The 23,719-nt window shown below is 48.1% G+C and overlaps 1 protein-coding gene across 3 annotated transcripts in view; it reads left to right on the top strand.

The window, feature by feature from the left end:
* The window catches only part of ASS1 (argininosuccinate synthase 1), a 215,048-nt gene that overhangs the window by 123,281 nt on the left and 68,048 nt on the right, over window positions 1–23,719 (top strand). For all 3 annotated transcript variants that reach the window (XM_063936716.1, XM_063936715.1, XM_063936717.1), the window contains exons 10-12: window positions 5,243–5,333; window positions 9,302–9,386; window positions 16,923–16,987. In XM_063936716.1, coding sequence (XP_063792786.1) covers window positions 5,243–5,333; window positions 9,302–9,386; window positions 16,923–16,987 — 241 coding nt within the window. The remainder of the gene's footprint in view (window positions 1–5,242; window positions 5,334–9,301; window positions 9,387–16,922; window positions 16,988–23,719) is intronic.

Raw genomic sequence — 23,719 nt, 5'->3', positions numbered from 1 at the left:
GGGTTCCCACTCCTCCAGGGTACCCCGGCCAGGGGTGACAAGTTGGGTATGTAATGCCAGGGCCGCAGGGACCAGTATAAAAGTATCCCCCGGCTGTGGCATTATGTACCTGGCTAGTGGAGCCCGGTGCTGGTTTCAAAAATACGGGGGACCCCTACGCTTTTTGTCCCCCGTATTTTTGTAACCAGGACCAGGCGCAGAGCCCGGTGCTGGTTGATTAAATATGGGGGAACCCCTGTCATTTTTTCCCCCATATTTTTTCAACCAGGACCGGCTCAAAGAGCCCGAGGCTGGTTGTGCTTAGGGGGGGGGGGGGCCACGCAATTTTTTTCAGATTTTTTAAGACTTTAATCAACTTTTTAAGGTACACAATGAAGCCCTGCACGGATCTCACAGATCCGGCCGGGATTCCTTGTGTTTTGTCAGGCAGTGTTTTACTCATCACTCCTGTAAAACACTGCCTGATATTACGAATCACATCGACATCGGTAAAAACGATTGTGCAAAACTCGGCAGCTTAGTGAATGATCGTATCAGGATTCAAAAAGTTGCAGTAAAATGCACCTGATACCATTCGAGTTCAAACACCCTTCAAAACGGCCAAAACACTAATCTTTGTAAATATACCCCTTGGTGTGGTACATAGTATTTTTGGCCCAGGTTTTAATGAGCGGGCGAGACCATTTTGCTGGTGTTTGACCCCCAGCACTTCGGCCCTATGTCTCTCTCCATTTTTCTGAGGTAAAAAAGACTGGGGGCTATGGGGGTCATTCCGAGTTGTTCGCTCGCAAGCTGCAGTAAAATGCACCTGATACCATTCGAGTTCAAACACCCTTCAAAACGGCCAAAACACTAATCTTTGTAAATATACCCCTTGGTGTGGTACATAGTATTTTTGGCCCAGGTTTTAATGAGCGGGCGAGACCATTTTGCTGGTGTTTGACCCCCAGCACTTCGGCCCTATGTCTCTCTCCATTTTTCTGAGGTAAAAAAGACTGGGGGCTATGGGGGTCATTCCGAGTTGTTCGCTCGCAAGCTGCTTTTAGCAGCTTTGCACACGCTAAGCCGCCGCCTACTGGGAGTGAATCTTAGCTTATCAAAATTGCGAACGAAAGATTAGCAAAATAGCGAATAGACACCTCTTAGCAGTTTCTGAGTAGCTCCACACTTACTCGGCATCTGCGATCAGTTCAGTGCTTGTCGTTCCTGGTTTGACGTCACAAACACACCCAGCGTTCGCCCAGACACTCCTCCGTTTCTCCAGTCACTCCCGCGTTTTTCCCAGAAACGGTAGCGTTTTTTCGCGCACACCCATAAAACGGCCTGTTTCCGCCCAAAAACACCCACTTCCTGTCAATCACATTACGATCACCAGAACGAAGAAAAAACCTCATAATGCCGTGAGTAAAATACCTAACTGCATAGCAAATTTACTTGGCGCAGTCGCACTGCGGACATTGCGCATGCGCATTAGCGACTAATCACTCCGTTGCGAGAAAAAAATACAGAGCGAACAACTCGGAATGACCCCCTATGCTCCAGGGCATGCCTGGGAAACCTGTGGCTCTCCAGATGTTGTGAAAATACAAGTCCCAGCATGCCTTGCCATAGATTTGCAATTAGGGAATGCTAACACTGTGGCGGGGTATGCTGGGATGTGTAGTTTCACAACAGCTGTAGAGCTACAGGTTGGCCAGGCGGGCTCTAGGGCATGCCTGTAAAACTTCTGTTTTATCATATTCTGTTCGTATAGCCCATAATTAATTCAGTGAATGTATAAAATGGTATACTAACCCTTTAATTAGTTTGACATTTATTAACAGAACATATGTGACCCCTATAAACTGTCGCTTAGTTTTGCCCACTCAAATTGGCCACTGGTGTGGTAGAAGTGTGTATTTTTGGGTGGAAAGCGCTAATTGAATTATAAAGTATTAATAGTGGGTGGTATGTAAAACAAAAAAAACAAAAAAGGGAAGGGATTATATAAGTATATAAACAGCGGTACCTGTGAAAAAAGAAAAGTGTTAGTAAAATAATGTTTACACTCTTTTGAGTGAATTGGTAAGGAGTGGCCCGTGCAGATGTTGTTAGTCCCGGTTACCCTTCCTGTCCCTGCGCTATGGTGTTCCGGAGCTGCTGGTGAGCACAGCGGCTCTGATCCTGAGTGCAGCGGATGGTAAGGATTGATGGCGCTGAGTCCCGCTGCGTCCAGCGGGGCTGTGTGCGCACTGATGTTCTCCGGCTCCCGTGACCGCTGCTGACAGCGGAATATATAATTTGGAGAACGCCAAGCGATTCGCCATAGATATAGTGCAAACCGCATGAAACGCGTTGGAGACCGTTCACTAAGGAGAAAGCAAGCCCACTGCAAGGCCAGGACATCGGCCGCAACACCACCCGCTGTCAGCAGCGGTCACGGGAGCCGGAGAACATCAGTGCGCACACAGCCCCGCTGGACGCAGCGGGACTCAGCGCCATCAATCCTTACCATCCGCTGCACTCAGGATCAGAGCCGCTGTGCTCACCAGCAGCTCTGGAACACCATAGCGCAGGGACAGGTAGGGTAACCGGGACTAACAACATCTGCACGGGCCACTCCTTACCAATTCACTCAAAAGAGTGTAAACATTACTTTACTAACACTTTTCTTTTTTCACAGGTACCGCTGTTTATATACTTATATAATCCCTTCCCTTTTTTTTTTTTTTAGTTTTATATACCACCCACTATTAATACTTTATAATTCAATTAGCGCTTTCCACCCCAAAAAATCAAATTCAACTATTAAGAAAGCAGCTTTTATTCAAGCGCAGCAATTTAACATATTTCTAGAAGTGTGTATTACCTGCTGCCAGAGTACATTATTACCGAACACCTTTTTTTATTTTGTGATGCATTATTTGAAGTAAAACTCTATTTACTAAAGAGAGAATAGCCCTACCTTACTATCCTCTTTTTGCTGTTGCTATCTCCAGATGTAAATAGCAGGAAATATTAACAGAAAAAATGGTGGTCATTCCGAGTTGTTCGCTCGCTAGCTGCTTTTAGCAGCATTGCACACGCTAGGCCGCCGCCCTCTGGGAGTGTATCTTAGCTTAGCAGAATAGCGAACAAAAGATTAGCAGAATTGCTAATAAATAATTCCTTGCAGTTTCTGAGTAGCTCCAGACCTACTCCTAGATTGCGATCACCTCAGTCCATTTAGTTCCTGGTTTGACGTCACAAACACGCCCTGCGTTCGGCCAGCCACTCCCCCGTTTCTCCAGCCACTCCTGCGTTTTTACCTGGCACGCCTGCGTTTTTTAGCACACTCCCTGAAAACGGACAGTTTCCGCCCAGAAACACCCACTTCCTGTCAATCACACTCCGATCACTCGAGCGATGAAAAAACGTCGCTTGAGCTTGTGCAAATCTCCAAACTTTCGTGTTAAATTAGTGAACGCATGAGCGCTGCGTACCATGCGCATGCGCATTTTCCATCTAATCGCTTCGTTGCGAAAAACGGCAACGAGCGAACAACTCGGAATGACCACCAATGTTTTTATTTAATAATGTTTTCACTGCTTGCAGTTCCACTACGCAAGCATGGACTGGCAAACTAGAGGGTCTGTGTACTAAGACTTGGAGAGAGGTAAAGTAGATGGAGATAAAGTATCAACCAATCAGCTCCTAACTGTCATTTTGGAAACATAGCCTGCAACATGACAGTTAGTTACTGATTGGCTGGTACTCCGTCCAGGGCTTAGTACATAGATAATTTGGACATGTGTGACGTAGGGGTCTATGGGGTACATTTACTAAGCAGTGATAAGAACGGAGAAGTGAGCCAGTGGAGAAGTGCCCATGGCAACCAGCACTGAAGTAACATCTATAATACTATAAAATTATACACAGCTGCTAATTGGTTGATGGGGAAACTTCTCCACCGGCTCACTTCTCCACTCTTATCACTGCTTAGTAAATGTACCCCTAAGTGTGGCTGGCAATGCGGTAAGACTACTGTTACTACTGCTTCCAGTATTGCTGGGCTGAGCATCAAGTTACGTTGCCAATATTTTGTAAGTGAGTCATGGTAGTTTATGCTGGCACTATATAAGCTAATGTTAATAAATTAAAAAAATGTATATCAATGCAATGAGTAGTGGCGTATCCATAAAAGGTTCGGGTGTGTCGTGCACACGGGCCCCTGGGTCCAGGGGGGTCTACACTCTGCACCCTTTTCTTCAATACTTATCACTCCAGATTCCCATGTCAGCAGTGTCAGTGCTGCAAAAATCACCAGGAAAATGGCTGTGGCTCAATTTTTCTGGTGATTTGTGCATTTTGCGCTTGCGCAGTAGGAAAATCACTGGGAAAATGGGCACTGCACAATTTCCCCGGAGACCTGCGTATGTGCAGTAGACACTTGCACAGCACCAGGGTCTACTATCGCTGCTCACTAATGCGCTGCTGGCTAGAGAGGAGGGGGCCTAGACAGACACTGCACATGGGCCTCCTCCTCTCTTAATTTGTACCTGGCAATGAGTAGTGATAGAAAAGCAGCCATTTTAGTAAAGGGTTGGGATTGAAATGCCGGTTTTCAGGATGCTCAGAATACCGACCGTGGCATCCCGATGTTCAGAATCCCAACAGGGGAAGGGAAGTATACTTACCTTCCTAAAATGGCCTCCTAACCCACGCAACCCACAGCCTAAACCTAACCCTCACACCAGGGGAGTGGTGCCTAAACCTAACACCTCCCTCTACACAGCCCAAACCTAACCCCCCCCCCCCCCCCCGCCCCCGTGTCGTAGCCTAAACCTAACCCTTCTGCCCTGCAGCCTAACCCTTACCGTCCCCCCTGCAGCCTAAACCTGACCTCCCCCCGCAGCATACCTGTGAGAATAGCCGGCAGACACTTGTTCGGGAGACTGGCGGTCAGGATTACGGCGCCGGGCTTGTGACCATATTTGGGATACCGCTGTCGGCATTCCGAGTTGTGTCGGGATTACGCCGTTGGTATTTCGACTGTCGGGATCCTGACTGGATCCCCTAGTAAATGTGCCAGACAGTATCTGAGCATGTATGTGCTGCTACTTAAGTACGCCAAAACATTCCCCAATTGGAATCTGAACAGATTAGATCACACCCATCTTCCGGTTTGCCATGCATTGTTGACACCTGAAAATTGTGAGACTGTTGGGAGGGATATGTATACAGTGGACAATTATCTTGATTATATAGTTTGTTTTTCTCTTAGAACCATGCACCAGATGGGCTGTATGTGAAAACTAAAGACCCCAGTACATCTCCTAGCACCCCTGATATTCTAGAAATTGAGTTCAAGAAAGGTAAGTGTACAAACGCTAGTCACTTATTTATGTACTGTAGACCAGTAGTTCCCAAATCCGGTCCGCGCGCACCCCTAACAGCTCATGTTTTCAGGATATCTTAAATCACACAAAGGTAACTTATGCTAGCCATACATCTGGCCAACTTCAGACCAACTTTTCTCCATCACTCCAAACTTCCAACCATCCAACTTGTCTGTTAAACTAAAACAGTGCTCCACACATCTAACCAACTTTTCATCAGTGCTCCACACATCTAACCAACTTTTCATCAGACCAGCAAACCTGCCAACTTCTGTCCAACTTGTCACAGAAGTAAGCGGACAGTGCCTGCCTACAGTACTTCAGTTTTGGGTTTTTTATTAATTCTAAACATGCAGAAGTGTCTTTATTTCAGTGTGGGCTTTTCTTTCACCAACATACATTTATTAAATTGACTTATGTTTATAGTAAACTATGAATCCCAGCATGCTTGGGCTGCCAAGGCAAGTTGGAACTTGGAGAACCACAAGTACCAGCATGCGAGGCATTAATGAGCCCGCTGGTACTTGTAGTTCCACGGCAAGAGCTAGTGATCGCGGGGGACTAGGGGTGCCGGGTGATAGTGGGGTGTAGGATGTGGGAAAGGGGACACTATAGTGCTGCTGCCGGAGCTGGTGATCGTGGGGTGCTAGGGGTGCCGGGTGATAGTGGGGTGTAGGATGCGGGAAGGGGACACTATAGTGCTGCTGCCGGAGTTGGTGATCGTGGGGGGCTAGGGGTGCCGGGTGATAGTGGGGGGGGGGGGTAGGATACGGGAATGGGACACTATAATGCACTATAGTGCTGCTGCCATAGCTACTGCTGGGGGCAGGGGAGTCTGTGCTGCCACTCTGAGGTGGGTGCGGGCAGGGGAGACTGTTCTGGGGGATGCAGGCATGGGAGTCTATGCCGTGGTGGGGGATGCGGACAGGTGAGTCTTGGTATTCTCGGGGGGGGGGGGGTAGCTAGATGTTACTGTTTGTGTGTTTATGTGTATATAGTATATATATATATGTTAGGAAGATAGATTGGAGGGAGGGTTGCTGGCAGGTTGTGTCACTATTCTATGGGGTGTGTGTGTGTTGGGGTGGGGGTTGGTAGAGGTGTGCGTGCCAGCAGGTGAGACAGTGAGCCCACCTATTCCCCACCATTCACAACTGTCCCTCACTTGATGGGCTGGATCCAGCTCATGGTGGCCATGGGAGTCACAACACACAGGTGCACAGCGGGGGGGTACGGAGCCGGTCACTGCCTTTATGTGACATATAGCTGCCCGCTGCACCCTCGCTCACTCATCCACCTCCTCAATGACAGCCCCCCTCACCCGCCGTCTCCGTCACTCCATTCTCATCACGGGTGGAATGCGCAGGGTGCTGCGATCACGGGTGGGGTACGGGAGTGCCGGGATCACGGGGGGCAGTGACCGTGGGTGGTGTATTGTGGGGGTGGGTGGCAGTGATCTTGGGTGGGGTGCCAAAGCTGGGGTCCCATTGTGTGACCCATGAACCTGCTCCTGCTCCACAGTACCACCGCCACAGCTGGGGATCCTGGGATGATAAAGTCAGCCCAGCCGGCAGTGATGGTGACAGAAGAAGGCGGACACTGCCAGCCAGTGTCCACCTACTTATCGTTCAGTTGGGGGGAAAGTTCCCCATACACCTGAACGTTTAGTTGGGAAAATCAAACAAGTTTGATTTTCCCAACTAGTTGGGCCAACCGTTACTGGACGTTTTTTAGCCACGGCTGATAATAGTTTGTTCCCACACACTGCTAGATTATCGTTCCAACCAGCCAACTAGTCTGTAGCCGCTGAAATAAAAATTTCCCCAACTGCGTATTTGGTCTCACCATGGAAACCTGCGCCAGCCCTATTGCAGGTGCATTTTCACTGTCTGAGAATGGCCTCCAGTGGGAGCAGCTGAGCCTCTGTGTACGAAATGCATGCCGGCGGTCATGTGACCATTGCCGCAATACCAACACCACTCGGAATCCCGGTGCCGGAACACCGACTACCGACATCCCGAGAGTAAGTATCGGTGTTACTGTTAGGGTTAGGCACTAGGTGGAGGAGGGGGGGGGGGGTTCAGCCGGAGTTGCCAACACTCGAGTCTTCGCCCTAACCACCACCCCCAGTGTCTTAGCCATAGCCCCCACCCCTGGCGGGTTAGAGGAGGTGACAGGGGAGGGGTAAAATAACTACCCCATCCCCTGTCGACATTCTCAATGTCGGGATGACGGTCACGTGACAACCGGCATTCCGACATACCCAACCAGTGTATGCAACCGCTTTCACCGACACGCCCTGCCACCCCTCCATAACAAGGGCCATCTTCACGCATGCACTTTGACGGTTCCCTATCACCGTCCCAAAAACGCCCACTACATTTTTAGCGCCCTATTAAGACCGTGCGTCTCCCATGCTCCTCAATCACAGCACCGACTCTGCGCACACGCTATCTGGAGGCAAACGCAGTGTGTCATATACACTTGCGCAGAAGAAAAAAGTGCTCCACCACGTCCATCTTCGTCAGGTCCTGCGACTTTTTATTATTGCAAAGTCCTATCACAATGTTGCCCATTTCATAATTAGGGGACTGCCGGTTTGTTATCCTTTCAGCATCATGCTGGCGATGGCTTTAAACTGGGGTCTTGCAGCTGCCAGGGGGCTGTCACATAATTCCAATTATATAGTTACTTATTTCCAGTGCGTGGCATTGTAGCCGCTTATGGCATTGTTATGGAACAACAATAATAGTTAAAGTCTGATCATCATCTTAGGGGAACAATGACAGTCTCATTCGGTTTAGTCCATAAGATTCCCTATTCATCTCCCACTTCATTTATTTGAAGTTCTAATCTAATTATTGACTATTTGACAACTATAAGCTGCGACTGAGGGAGCCATGCAATCCGCCATGGGCAGAGGTGACGAGCGGTATCCAGCCCGTATGGAAGAAAGACCCTGAAAAACCTTTAAAAAAAAAATAGGATCTCCAGACTGACGAAGGGAGCTTAAAGTTCATTATTGCAAAGAATTACATTTAATAGCAAAAGAGAGTGAAAGTGGCCTGTTAAGAGGTGATTGGCAGTGAATAGTGCAATCAATGCTAATGGGGGGAACAGATGGAGTAAAGATTAAGCAGCATAGTAGTCCCAGCTCTGCTTTGTGGCGAAACCCCTTGTCAGATTGCTAATACATTTATTGCTCATTTCAGTTTGCAAAAGAATAATAAACCCTTTCTTTTCATAGTCTGTCCTTTCCATCCCAAAATCTCCCCCCCCCCCCCCCCCACTCCCTCCCCACCCTCAGTCCGATCACCACACCCTACCCTCTGCCTTTCTTGTGGAAGGTGTAATAATTAATTCATGGGCTCTCGCTTTTGGCTGAGGAGCTTTAACTTCTCACTGACTAGAGCTGCCCCCTTTGAATGTTGACAGGCAGAGAACTTGGTTGGCGCTCTTTGAAACAGACATTAATGGGAGGGTGGATGGGTGGGTTTTGCAAAACCACCATGCAACTAGCCACCAGCTCCCCCTCCTCTGTACCCATTTGTCAGGCTCGAATCACTGAGTGGTGGGACAGAAGGTGCAGAACCATAAGACAATGGGAGAGCGTGAAATGCAATTAGGAATGGGGCTGGTGGCAATTTCACAGTGTATGAAATGAAAGACAGGGAGACCGAGGCAGGGAGCGGGGTGGGGGGCTTATTTTTATTGCAGTTTCTATTTTACCATAAATCTGTAACCTCTCCCCCCACCTCCTGATACTTAAGAAGTTACTTAGAGTTCATATCTGTCTCATCCATTTAATGCTGTGTGTTGTGTAACGAGGGCTCTTTGCATCCAGTGGAAAGTGCTCTGTTCCCCCTAGGGGATTTCTCTGTCTGTAAAGTGTTCGCCTCCCGCAATTGACCACATGTTATGTCTGCGTTCCTTCTCCATTACAGGTGTCCCGGTGCAAGTCACAAACGTTAGAGACGGGACGAGGCATCAGACGGCGCTGGATCTTTTCTGCTATCTCAATGACGTTGCGTAAGTCTACTGACTGTCTGTCCTCCAATCGTGGGATAACCTAAATCCCAAAAAAGACAACTTTCATGTATCGACTCTGTGTGGGACATTTTAAATAATAATTAAAAGATATATTTAAAAAAAAAATGTTCCTGTCTAATATCCAGCTGTCTCGTGCAGGTTTTCAGCTGCTTAGTTTGGGGAGACGCCAGGGTTACTGTGTAGGAGTGTCTGCAAAGCAAACTGACTCAACATACAAATGTGGATCCACCTGTGGCATGTCAAGCGGGTGATCTCTTACTTTTGAGGTGTTACTACTGGCACAACCAGAGACGTAGCTGGGCGATAATGGGCCCTAGGCCGCCCTCCTGCATATATGACGTCAGGACGTCACAAAGAGAGGGCTGAGCCACCGCTGAGACCAGGAAGGTGAGCTCCTGGTTGGATCTGTGGTGGATCTGCAAGTGAAATACAGGTACCACAGAAGAGTGACTGTGTCGCCTCCTTGGCCATGCGCCCTGGGCGGCAGCACCACTCACTCACACCCGTTATGGGCTCGGGCACACCTGCATAGGTATAATTCCTACTCTCCCTTTACTAGGTGCTCCTGCTTAGGAAGGTAGCCAAACTGCTAAGATTAATTCCAAGCACACAACATTTTTTATTTTTGGGTGGAGAGCCCCTTTAATGGCCGACTAAAGGAATGTCCAGTGCTAAAAGTCCTGAATGTAATCTTAGTTTGACTACTATCAGTGAGGATGTTTTCTATGCATGACAATTTTTGTCGGACTGGGGCATGGAGGGCCCACCGGGGGATGCAGTGGTAGGGGCCCATGTGTAGAGGTGTGGCCACTCTCCAGAGGGGGGTGGTGTTCAGCTGCCACAGAGGCTTGGCTAACCATTAGGGAGTGTGGGCCCCTTAATATATTTATATAGTAAATACTGCTAGTGCATGCATGATACCAGATTAATTACAGCAATGCACTGTAGAAAATACAAAATAGTTCTGTGCAGTATAAGGTAACACATGTTATGTATAATAATTCAAGTACACAGTCTGGAACCTTGATCCCTAGAGGGGAAGGTGGGGCCCCCCAGGCAGTGGGGCCCACCAGTGGTTTCCCCTGTACCCCTTTGGGCCAGTCCAACACTGATGACAATACCAAAAAGATAATGGCATAAGGAAGGGTCATTTACAAACCTGCAGTGTTCACAGGTGCACTTACTTGTCAGTTGGTACATCTTATGGTCCACATCTATTCTTCAAAGTCCAGCCTGCTCACTCATAATGACACCGATAACCCGACCCCCCCCCCCACCCTCCACCCCTCCCCCAGCGCACACACCACCGCCAGTAATCATTTAAACTTGGGTTGAAGAAATCAACTATAAGGTACAAAATACGTGCCACTAAAACTATAGGACAAGATCTGATTCGGCTGTTGTATCCTCTTACAAAGCAGGGAGTACCCCTATCTGCCCCATCTATCTACCCCAAATATCTGCCCTCTAGCTAACCCATTATTGCATTTAAGTGATCTAGTGCTCCAAAATGATATTTCACTTTTACCAAAACAGTGCAAAAGTATCTAACCCATATTTGGGAAGGTACACCCGTTGTTTCATCCAGCCCCTACCGTCAGGCACCGCAAAATTTACACCTATAGAGGACCAGCAGTGGCTACCGTCAACCTGGGCAGCAAGTTCATGCTTAGACACGTCGGAACGCGTAATTATGCAAAGCTAAGCGTGCACCTTCATGGAAGATGTGTGCTGCACTGTTGTGGTTTGTTAGTAGCACTGTCTATACCCTAAGACCAATTACCAATTCTCCCCAGCCCAGCACCCTGACCTTTGTGCCTCAATGATATGACTGTTCCTAGAATCCATCTCCCTGACTGTACACACGGCCTAGTCACCTTACCCTGTTACACTATTCAATGTAGTACTCTAAAACCTAGTAGCCGGGGTATTGTAAAAATAGAACACCTCTGCCAACCTCAAGCACTCCCCAGTATAGAATATGTATCCATTTATCCATTGTGATGCTGATGATAAACTGCACACTGTCATTAAATCAAGGTTTTCACCAGCAAGTCCGATCATCATCTAACCATTAACCTGCATAGCTTCAATGTCAAATGAAAGTGTTTATAGAGTTTAAGGGCTTCCATGGTTTCCTCAAGAAACAATAACGGCTCCTCTAATGCAGAGCTGGATTATACTGGACCTAATGTGGAAATTATAGTATACTATACACTTTGTAAGGTGGCACAAGAGATAATGACAACTCGACCAGGCACAATAAGTATCAACCTTGTATTATCGTGTGGATACTCAGAGATGCCTCAGGGCAGACAAAAACATTAGGTTTATGAAGTTGCTTAATTGTTTTCCCCCTATGGGTTTCAGTTCATTGTTTGATTGATTCACAATGTGGTGACTAGTTAATGAGTGCCCCCTACTGGAAAATAAGCGTGTATACGCATTTGTGCAGAAGGAACAGCTAGTGCAAGATCTTTTCTTTACTCCTACTATTTATGTAATCTCAACAACTTTATTTAAACTATAAAATTGTGAACATGTAACAGCCTATTCCTCCCTTGTGACTGTTAGCAAATTGCGCTTTTTGTTATATATTACCTATGCCCTTCTGTCATTAAAAGGGTAAATTCAGGACTCTAATCGTGTTTTCTTCATAACTTTACTAATTTGTGCTCTATGTGAAAGTTTCCCAGACTCTGCCATTACCGTCCAGGTTGTAAGGATATCCACGCTTGAGCACACGTGAATTAATTAGTACCTCAGTCAGTTTGATTTAACCATCTAGACTCGAGCATGGATATCCTTAAAACGGGTGGTTTTCAGGTTGCCGACTGTCGGGATCGCGGCGCACAGTATACCGGCGCCGGAATCCCGACAGCCGGCATACCGACAGTTTTTCTCCCTCGTGGGGGTCCATGACCCCCCTCGAGGGAGAATAAATAGCGTGGCGCGCCACCGTGCTTGCAGCATGGCGAGCACAGCGAGCCCGCAAGGGGCTCATTTGCGCTCACCACGCTGTCGGTATGCCGGCGGTCGGGCTTCCGGCGCCGGTATGCTGGTCTCCGGGAGCCCGGCCGCCGGCATACCATACTACACCCCTTAAAACTTGGCCTATAATGGCGGAGTTTGGGAAACTCTGTTTTCTTCCTATCATGGCCAGAAGTTTGGATATACTTGGAACAACTTCTGAAAAGTGCGGTGTTGCCCATATCAACCAATTCTAAACTCCACAAGTTCTAATTGGAGTCACGCAATATAATCAGCCTGTGTGGTGGGTGTGTGTGTGTGGGGGGGTCTTATTCATACTTACCGACATTCTGGCTGCCCCCTTAGGGAGGGGGCAGCCAGGTCGGAGCAGCAGGCGGCATGATGCAGCAGCGGGGCGTAGCGAGGTCGACCAATGACGTTTAGGTGCAGGATTGGGGGGCGTGACCACACGGTCGCGTCTTCATAGCCCTGTACCCACTATGCTGATATTATCGGCATTGTTAGGCAGTGGGCTGGGCCCGGGATGATGCGAATTGCGTTATCTGACCTGCGGGCATCCCACTTTGGACAGCGGCGTTGTTGGGCTGCTAGGGGATGCGGGGGCTTGCGGGCGAGTGGCGCTCAGCCGGGAGACTTTCCCACTCTTCCGGGGCGCCGGGAGCGCCATACGATTTTTGGTAGCCTCCCGACCAGTAGGCAAGTATGGACTCTTAGCCCGGGTACACACATGAATGATACTTTGGGGGTGACTCAGATCTGATCGTAGATGTGCTAAATTTATCACATCTACAATCGGTTACTTGGAAATGTGAGAGGATGCCCAGCACAGGGCTAGTCCGCCCCGCATCTCAGGCTCTGCCCCCCCCCCCACGCATGGGTGCAAAAGCATTGCACCCGCCGAGTAGCTTCCTGCTTGCGTCCGGCTCGCAGCGGCTGCGTGTGAAGTCACGCAGCTGCGGCGGCCCACCCCTGCAACGGTACGGACACGCCTGGGTTGTCCAGACCGCTCTAACAGCGTTGGCACGCACCCCCGCGACCGCTTCTGATTGTCCATCAGGCAGAAGTGATCGCAGCCCTGAGAATGCTTTTTAGCATCTCACTGGGCCTCCTGGGGTGCGTACTCCCCAAAGGGCTTCAGACTGCGATCGCTGTCACTGCATCAATCCAGTGTGAATTAGGCCCTTTGTTCGTTCAAGTGGTAAACAATATATTGGTAGATCATTGGCGGCTGTGTGTCTGTGCAGCACAACCCTTTGCCAATATGTTTTGCAGGTGGGTTGACATCGATATCCCTGCGCACAGAATGTCGAAAACGGCATCCCCATATACAAAATCCTGACTGGGTTAGGGTTAAAGTACTGTACTGTCAAAATCACACAACCCGCAGCCTAATCCGAACCATCTCCTCCCACAGCCTAACCCGAACAATTTCTTCCCAACATCTTAAAAGTAGCCCTCCCCTTAGTGCCTACACCTAACCCTAACCCCAGTACTTACCGCCGGGGTCCTGCGGGATTCTGACTGCCCGCATTGCGGTGTCATCATTCTGATCATTAGGATTCTGTGCGCTGGGATATTAACTGCATTCCCTTAAAGATATATCGACATGTATGGCAGTGTATACGACCTACCTGCCGATGGTCCCATATGCCGGCTGCAGGAACCGCTAACAATGACGTTAAAGCTGGTCGGGCATTTGTGATGTTTGTCCAGGCATATCGGGGTAAATTTACTAAGGTGGGAGGTTTGTTTAAAACTAGTGATGTTGCTCATCGCAACCAATCACATTTCACTAAACATTTATCTAGCTGCTTCTAAAATATATTAGATAGAATCTGATTTGTTGCGATGGGGACCATCACCAGTTCCTAAAAACTCCCATCTTAGTAAATTTACCCCATCGAGTGGCCAATTGGTAAGTGTGTATGCTTACCAAATTGTCCGCTCTATCGGCCATGCTGCGGTTGGTGGACCCGACGGCATAGTGTGGGCAAGATCTGGTCACAGTGTTGGGTGCCTATGGACGCGAGAACCTAGAACAATATTACAATGGTACAATACACAGCACTGTACAATGACAAGATCCATTGACAGACTGATTAGATACCACAGCATATTGAAACAGAAGGTAGGAATAGCACTAATCTAACAGTGTTACAAGAGATTACCTTAGTTCTGATGTTTAACTGCTCACTTGGCATTTATTTTTATATGAAACATTTTGAGGTAGTAAGGTGGAGTGGAGTCATTTCAGCCTTTTTTCTGGTTTATTTCATTGCTATTTGGTGGGCACAGCTGTGAGGGAGATGCAATGACTGCAGCTGTTTGCATAAAATACATTGAAATTCCAGTTTACTATGCACCTGTCAGTCTCACACAGTAGAGGGCAGCCATTTTTTTGAGCTAAAATCAACAGACATGAGTTGCAGTCTATCACTTCACTAGGAGCCAATGGGGGTGATTCAGACCTGAACGCTGGGCTGCTAACTTTGCTGTCCTGCGTTCGGATAGTCGCCACCTCGATGGGGAGTGTCAATTCGCTGTGCAAGTGTGCGATCCCATGTGTACACAGAGCGTCAAAAATCTACTTTGTGCAGTCTCTGCGCAGCCCAGGACTTACTCCTACAGTGCGTTGAGAACGGGCTGATCGGGCCGGAGCTGACGTCAGATACCCTCCCTGAAAACGCTTGGACACGCTTGGTCTGTGTTTTTCCGGACACTCCCAGTAAACGGTCAGTTAACCCCCACAAACAGCTTCCTCCTGCGAACATCTGTGCGATCGGATTTTTCGCACCATTCCACCGCTGACCCGCAATACCCTTTGTTGTTGCCCGACGTGCGTGCGCATTGTAGTGTATACGCATACACAATTACTACCTGATTGCCCGCGGTGCGAAAACGCACAGCAGCGAACAGGTCTGAATCACCCCAATGTTTCTTAAATATGTAGTCATGAAGTACTGTAGTGATGTCACTGGCCTCTTGTCAGCGGCGTTTCTAGAGAGGAGGGACCCGTGTGCAGACTCCGTGTGTGGGCCCCTCATCTCCCGTAGCCGTCATCGCCGCTGCTAGCGCTCTCAGTGCTGAGACTCTGGCACAGTGCCAGAGTCTAGAGCGCATGCGCAGGACTCCAGAAAAATGGCCGCCGTGCCATTTTTCCGGAGTCCTGCGCATGCGCTGTAGACTCTGGCACTGTGCCAGAGTCCCTAGCGCTCAGTGCGCTAGCAGCGGCGGTGATGGCTACGGTAGAGGAGGGGACCCACACACAGTCACCGATGGACGCCGGAAAGGTAAGTATAGAAGAAATGGGTGCAGTGTGTTCGGTGTGGGCCCCCTCTGGGCCCAGGGGCCGTGTGCACCGCACACACTGCACCCATCATAGATACGCCACTGCCTCTTGTGCTTTGATAAGTTGCATTCATGTTAATTGAGCCCAGAAAATGGTACAGGGGGTGTGACTGCAATGCATTATTCTGTGGGTGTGTCCATGCCGCTTGTGGTGGTGTGGCCACGGGGTGTGCCCATGCTGCTGATGGTGGTGTGGCCACACCTCTGGTGGGTGTGTCCATGCTGCTGATGGTGGTGTGGCCACACCTCTGGTGGGTGTATACATAAAGAAAAAAGTCACTAACTAAATCGGGATAAATGCAGAACTGTGTATTAGCATACTCCGGTTATCTTTATACATTGCACTATTGAATATTGGGTTATTTGGGTCAAATATGCTGATGAGTATGATGTTAGTGTCAATGCAAAACAGTGTGTGACTTAGGGCCCCTTTTATAAAATTAACTATGGAGCCCATTTAACCTGTTTTTGGAGGTTGTTCTTATTCAGGAAAATTTCTGCAAATTGTCCATATGCCGTAAGGCGGAACAATCTTCCTAAATCTATTTATTGCTACTGTTAGCACACAAAGCACAGTACAGAGAGACTATCTTACACTGATGAGATGATAAAAGTGAGACAGGCTGGCTGTGGGGAGATGACCTGTCTCATGACCTAAAATCCTAATGGGTTAAGCATCTGATTAAAGATCTATGGGCATATTTACTAAAGTGTAGGTTTAAGTTGAGATGTTGTCCATAGCAACCAATCAGATTCTAGCTATTATCTTCTAGAAGGTGGTAGATAAATTATAAGTAGAATCTGGTTGCTATGGGCAATGTCTTCACTTCCATAAACCCGCACTTTATTAAATATACCCCCTAGTGTCTACCAGACTAGTTTACTGGATAGCATTGACTTTTTGCATGAATTGCTGAGAGTTTATGGAATTCGGGCAGTATGGATGGGCTGCATTGGTTTTATATTCTATATTCAGTGCTCCACAACAGGTCACGTCATAGAGATCTCTACATACTGTAACCCCACATACGGACACCTGCCAATCATGTACTAATCTACTAGAATGCTGGTGTGTGACCTGGAGAGAAGCCTGAAGACCACATAGAGGTGTTGTATATAATGTCCTCTCTCTCTCTCTCTCTCTCTCTCTCTCTCTCTCTCTCTCTCTCTCTGCAGGGGAAAGCATGGTGTTGGAAGAATAGATATAGTGGAGAACAGATACATTGGGATGAAGTCACGTGGTAAGTTTCCCACTGGTAACAAAACGTAAAGTATAGGGGCATATTTTACCCCAGGGAGACAATCCATATGGGCTCCATAAATGGGTGTGTTTTCACCAGCAATAGAACTGTCGCCTCCCCAATACAAGAAAGCTGCTAACTCTACCAGTGGTACTGTTCATTTGCATGGGGAAGCCTATTGGAGTATCATGGAGGAACTTAATGCTATCTCAGGATACTGGTGATAGCAGATCAGACACAAAAAAAAAATATATATATATATTCGTATTAAGCAGCTTTCCCAATCATAGTTTCTCTGACGTCCTAAGTGGATGCTGGGGACTCCGTCAGGACCATGGGGATTAGCGGCTCCGCAGGAGACAGGGCACAAAACTAAAGCTTTAGGATCAGGTGGTGTGTACTGGCTCCTCCCCCTATGACCCTCCTCCAAGCCTCAGTTAGGTTTTTGTGCCCGTCCGAGCAGGGTGCAATCTAGGTGGCTCTCTTAAGGAGCTGCTTAGAAAAAGTTTTTAGGTTTCTTATTTTCAGTGAGTCCTGCTGGCAACAGGCTCACTGCATCGAGGGACTTAGGGGAGAGAAGTTCAACTCACCTGCGTGCAGGATGGATTGGCTTCTTAGGCTACTGGACACCATTAGCTCCAGAGGGAGTCGGAACACAGGTCTCACCCTGGGGTTCGTCCCGGAGCCGCGCCGCCGACCCCCCTTGCAGATGCTGAAGATTGAAGGTCCAGAAACCGGCGGCAGAAGGCTTTTCAGTCTTCATGAAGGTAGCGCACAGCACTGCAGCTGTGCGCCATTGTTGTCACACACTTCACACCAACGGTCACGGAGGGTGCAGGGCGTTGCTGGGGGCGCCCTGGGCAGCAATGTATAATACCTTATTCTGGCTAAAAATACATCACATATAGCCCCTGGAGGCTATATGGATGTATTTAACCCCTGCCAGGTCTCAGAAAAACGGGAGAAGAAGCCCGCCGAAAAGGGGGCGGGGCCTATTCTCCTCAGCACACAGCGCCATTTTCCCTCACAGAAAGGCTGGTGGGAAGGCTCCCAGGCTCTCCCCTGCACTGCACTACAGAAACAGGGTTAAAACAGAGAGGGGGGGCACTTATTTGGCGATATGTATATATATATTAAAATGCTATAAGGGAAAAACACTTATATAAAGGTTGTCCCTGTATAATATAGCGTTTTTGGTGTGTGCTGGCAAACTCTCCCTCTGTCTCCCCAAAGGGCTAGTGGGGTCCTGTCCTCTATCAGAGCATTCCCTGTGTGTGTGCTGTGTGTCGGTACTTGTGTGTCGACATGTATGAGGACGATGTTGGTGAGGAGGCGGAGCAATTGCCGGTAATGGTGATGTCACTCTCTCTAGGGAGTCGACACCGGAATGGATGGCTTATTTAAGGAATTACGTGATAATGTCAACATGCTGCAAGGTCGGTTGACGACATGAGACGGCCGGCAAACCAATTAGTACCTGTCCAAGCGTCTAAAACACCGTCAGGGGCGTTAAAACGTCCTTTTACCTCAGTCGGTCGACACAGACACAGACACGGACACTGACTCCAGTGTCGACGGTGAAGAAACAAACGTATTTTCCTTTAGGGCCACACGTTACTTGTTAAGGGCAATGAAGGAGATGTTACATATTTCTGATACTACAAGTACCACAAAAAAGGGTATTATGTGGAGTGTGAAAAAACTACATGTGGTTTTTCCTGAATCAGATAAATTAAATGAAGTGTGTGATGATGCGTGGGTTTCCCCCGATAGAAAATTATTGGCGGTATACCCTTTCCCGCCAGAAGTTATGGCGCGTTGGGAAACACACCTTAGGGTGGATAAGGCGCTCACACGCTTATAAAAACAAGTGGCGTTACCGTCTCCAGATACGGACGCCCTCAAGGAGCCAACTGATAGGAGGTTGGAAAATATCCTAAAAAGTATATACACACATACTGGTGTTATACTGCGACCAGCGATCGCCTCAGCCTGGATGGGCAGCGCTGGGGTGGCTTGGTCGGATTCCCTGACTGGAAATATTGATACCCTTGACAGGGACAGTATTTTATTGACTATAGAGCATTTAAAAGATGCATTTCTATATATGCGAAACTCTGGCATCAAGAGTAAGTGCGATGTCCATATCTGCCAGACGATGTTTATGGACACGACAGTGGTCAGGTGATGCAGATTCCAAACGGCACATGGAAGTATTGCCGTATAAAGGGGAGGAGTTATTTGGGGTCGGTCCATCGGACCTGGTGGCCACGGCAACAGCTAAAAAATCCACCTTTTTTACCCCAAGTCACATCTCAGAAGAAAAAGACATAGTCTTTTCAGCCTCAGTCCTTTCGTCCCCATAATATCTGCCCAGAGATAGAGGTAAGGGAAGAAGACTGCAGCAGGCAGCCCATTCCCAGGAACAGAAGCCTTCCACCGCTTCTGCCAAGTCCTCAGCATGACGCTGGGGCCGTACAAACAGGTGCGGTGGGGGGTCGTCTCAAGAGTTTCAGCACGCAGTGGGCTCACTCGCAAGTGGACCCCTGGATCCTACAAGTAGTATCCCAGGGGTACAGATTGGAAATTCGAGACGTCTCCCCCTCGCAGGTTCCTGAAGTTTGCTTTACCAACGTCTACCTCCGACAGGGAGGCAGTATTGGAAACAATTCACAAGCTGTATTCCCAGCAGGTGATAATCAAAGTACCCCTCCTATAACAAGTAAAGGGGTATTATTCCACACTATATTGTGGTACTGAAGCCAGACGGCTCGGTGAGACCTATTCTAAATGGAGTCACTCAGAGCAGTGATAGCGAACCAGGAAGAAGGGGACTATATGGTGTCCCTGGACATCAAGGATGCTTACCTCCATGTCCAAATTTGCCCTTCTCACAAAGGGTACCTCAGGTTCGTGGTACAAAACTGTCACTACCAGTTTCAGACGCTGCCGTTTGGATTGTCCACGGCACCCCGGGTCTTTACCAAGGTAATGGCCGAAATGATGATTCTTCTTCAAAGAAAAGGCGTCTTAATTATCCCTTACTTGGACGATCTCCTGATAAGGGCAAGGTCCAGAGAACAGTTGGAGGTCTGAGTAGCACTATCTCAAGTAGTTCTACGACAGCACGGGTGGATTCTAAATATTCCAAAATCGCAGCTGTCTCCGACGACACGTCTGCTGTCCCTAGGGATGATTCTGGACACAGTCCAGAAAAAGGTGTTTCTCCCGGAGGAGAAAGCCAGGGAGTTATCCGAGCTAGTCAGGAACCTCCAAAAACCAGGAAAAGTGTCAGTGCATCATTGCACAAGGGTCCTGGGAAAAATGGTGGCTTCTTACGAAGCGATTCCATTTGGCAGATTTCACGCAAGAACTTTTCAGTGGGATCTGCTGGACAAATGGTCCGGATCGCATCTTCAGATGCATCAGCGGATAACCCTGTCTTCAAGGACAAGGGTGTCTCTTCTGTGGTGGCTGCAGAGTGCTCATCTACTAAAGTGCCACGGTTATGCATTCAGGACTGGGTCCTGGTGACCACGGATTCCAGCTTGAAAGGCTGGGGAGCAGTCACACAGGGAAAAAATTTCCAGGGAGTGTGATCAAGTCTGGGGACTTCTCTCCGCATAAATATACTGGAGCTAAGAGCAATTTACAATGCTCTAAGCTTAGCAAGACCTCTGCTTCAAGGTCAGCCGGTATTGATCCAGTGGGACAACATCACGGCAGTCGCCCACGTAAACAGACAGGGCGGCACAAGAAGCAGGAGGACAATGGCAGAAACTGCAAGGATTCTTCGCTGGGCGGAAAATCATGTGATAGCACTGTCAGCAGTTTTCATTCCGGGAGTGGACAACTGGGAAGCAGACTTCCTCAGCACGACCTCCACCCGGGAGAGTGGAGACTTCATCGAGAAGTTGTTTCCACATGATTGTGCACCGTTGGGAAAGACCAAAGGTGGACATGATGGCGTCCCGCCTGAACAAAAAACTGGACAGGTATTGCGCCAGGTCAAGAGACCCTCAGGAAATAGCTGTGGACGTTCTGGTAACACCATGGGTGTACCAGTCGGTGTATGTGTTCCCTCCTCTGCTTCTCATACCAAAGGTACTGAGAATTATAAGACGTAGAGGAGTAAGAACTATACTCGTGGCTCCGGATGGGCCAAGAAGCACTTGGTACCCGGAACTTCATGAGATGCTCACAGAGGACTCAGGGCCTCTGCCGATAAGAAGGGACTTGCTTCAGCAAGTACCGTGTCTGTTCCAAGACTTACCGCGGGTGCGTTTGACGGCATGGCGGTTGAACGCCGGATCCTAAGAAAAGAAAAAAAGGCATTCCGGAAGAGGTCATTCCTACCCTGGTCAAAGCCAGGAAGGAGGTGACCGCACAACATTATCACTACATGTGGCGAAAATATGTTGCGTGGTGTGAGGCCAGGAAGGCCCCACGAAGAAATTTCAACTCGGTCGATTCCTGCATTTCCTGCAAACAGGAGTGTCTATGGGCCTCAAATTGGGGTCCATTAAGGTTCAAATTTCGGCCCTGTCGATTTTCTTCCAGAAAGAATTGGCTTCAGTTCCTGAAGTCAAGAAATTTGACAAGGGAGTACTGCATATACAACCCCCTTTTTGTGCCTCCAGTGGCACTGTGGGATCTCAACGTAGTCCTGGGATTCCTCAAATTACGTTGGTTTAAACCGCTCAAATCTGTGGATTTTAAATATCTCACATGGAAAGTGACCATGATGTTGGCCCTGGCCTCGGCCAGGCGAGTGTCAGAATTGGCGGCTTTGTCTCACAAAAGCCCATATCTGATTGTCCATTCGGACAGGGCAGAGCTGCGGACTCGTCCCCAGTTTCTCCCTAAGGTGGTGTCAGCGTTTCATCTGAACCAGCTTATTGTGGTACCTGCGGCTACTAGAGACTTGGAGGACTCCAAGTTGCTAGATGTTGTCAGGGCCCTGAAAAAATAGATTTCCAGGACGGCTGGAGTCAGGAAAACTGACTTGCTGTTATCCTGTATGCACCCAAAAAAAACTGGGTGCTCTTGCTTTTAAGCAGACGATTGCTAGTTGAATGTGTAGTACAATTCAGCTTGCACATTCTGTGGCAGGACTGCCACAGCCAAAATATATAAATGCCCATTCCACAAGGAAGGTGGGCTCATCTTGGGCGACTGCCCGAGGGGTCTCGGCTTTACAACTTTGCCGAGTTGCTACTTGGTCAGGGGCACACCCTGGCTGAGGAGGACCTGGAGTTCTCTCACTCGGTGCTGCAGAGTCATCCGCACTCTCCCGCCCGTTTGGGAGCTTTGGTATAATCCCCATGGTCCTGACGGAGTCCCCAGCATCCACTTAGGACGTCAGAGAAAATAAGATTTTACTTACCGATAAATCTATTTCTCGTAGTCCGTAGTGGATGCTGGGCGCCCATCCCAAGTGCGGATTGTCTGCAATACTTGTACATAGTTATTGTTACAAAAAAATCGGGTTGTTATTGTTGTGAGCCGTCTGTTCAGAGGCTCCTACGTTTGTCATACTGTTAACTGGGTTTAGATCACAAGTTATACGGTGTGATTGGTGTGGCTGGTATGAGTCTTACCCGGGATTCAATATCCTTCCTTATTGTGTACGCTCGTCCGGGCACAGTATCCTAACTGAGGCTTGGAGGAGGGTCATAGGGGGAGGAGCCAGTACACACCACCTGATCCTAAAGCTTTAGTTTTGTGCCCTGTCTCCTGCGGAGCCGCTAATCCCCATGGTCCTGACGGAGTCCCCAGCATCCACTACGGACTACGAGAAATAGATTTATCGGTAAGTAAAATCTTATTTTAGGAGGTGGATGGTAAAGTGTGAAAAAGGTGTAAAAAAAAATGCACTAAAAAAACTTAAAAAGTTGTATCGACCATTGCCATGTTGACGATTTGAACCTGTTGACCTTTTGAACCTGTCTACCTTTTCCAGTGTCGACCTTTTGTCAGTGTTGACCTACTGCATGACATTGTCTTTCTATACATTGGAACCCTTGATAGATGAGTCCTATAAATTCAGCTAATACAAAAATACATTTCACTTACAGTGCTCAGTACACACCCACTGGCCTCTTCTACCCTATGTCTCCCTTCCGTTACCTCCTTCTTCTGGATTTATGAAACAGAGGTGCTGAATACTTTTGCAAACAAACCTTCTGCCAAGCTAAAGGAACTTTGAGCCTTGACATCTTTCAATGAGTTCAAGTTCGGTTATCCATTAATTTCCCTTTTAAAGACTTTTGTTTACTGTTACAGAAGTATGCCATCCTCTTCTCCTCTTTTATGGCTAATGTGGTCCCATACTCTATCACAAGCTAAAGGAGGTGATGGAGAGCAGACATAAGGCCGAAGTGGCTGTTTGGTACTATGAATCTGCCACATTTGAGTAAAAAAAAAAATGACATAAATAAATAATACCTTTTAAATATTGCTTTACAAACCAATCACACATCTAAGTTGTATGCAGTCATGGAAATCAAGTGAGTTGAGGATCAGAGGTCAGAAGAGTAAGGGGAACACAGGAGGGTGTAGTGGGTGGCAGGTGTTGGTGATGAGGGATGGTTATCTACAAAATCAAATTATATAAAGCCAGCCATAGAGATCCCAAATAAGCAACAAATCAAGTAAAAATAAATCTTTAGGTATGTATGTATGTATGTATGTATGTATGTATGTATGTATCCTTTTACCCCAGCTACGCCA

The sequence above is a fragment of the Pseudophryne corroboree genome, chromosome 8 (genome assembly GCF_028390025.1).
Source record: "Pseudophryne corroboree isolate aPseCor3 chromosome 8, aPseCor3.hap2, whole genome shotgun sequence".
NCBI lineage: Eukaryota > Metazoa > Chordata > Amphibia > Anura > Myobatrachidae > Pseudophryne > Pseudophryne corroboree.
Note: the sequence above shows the minus strand (reverse complement) of the source record. Positions and strands in the feature narration are given on the sequence as shown.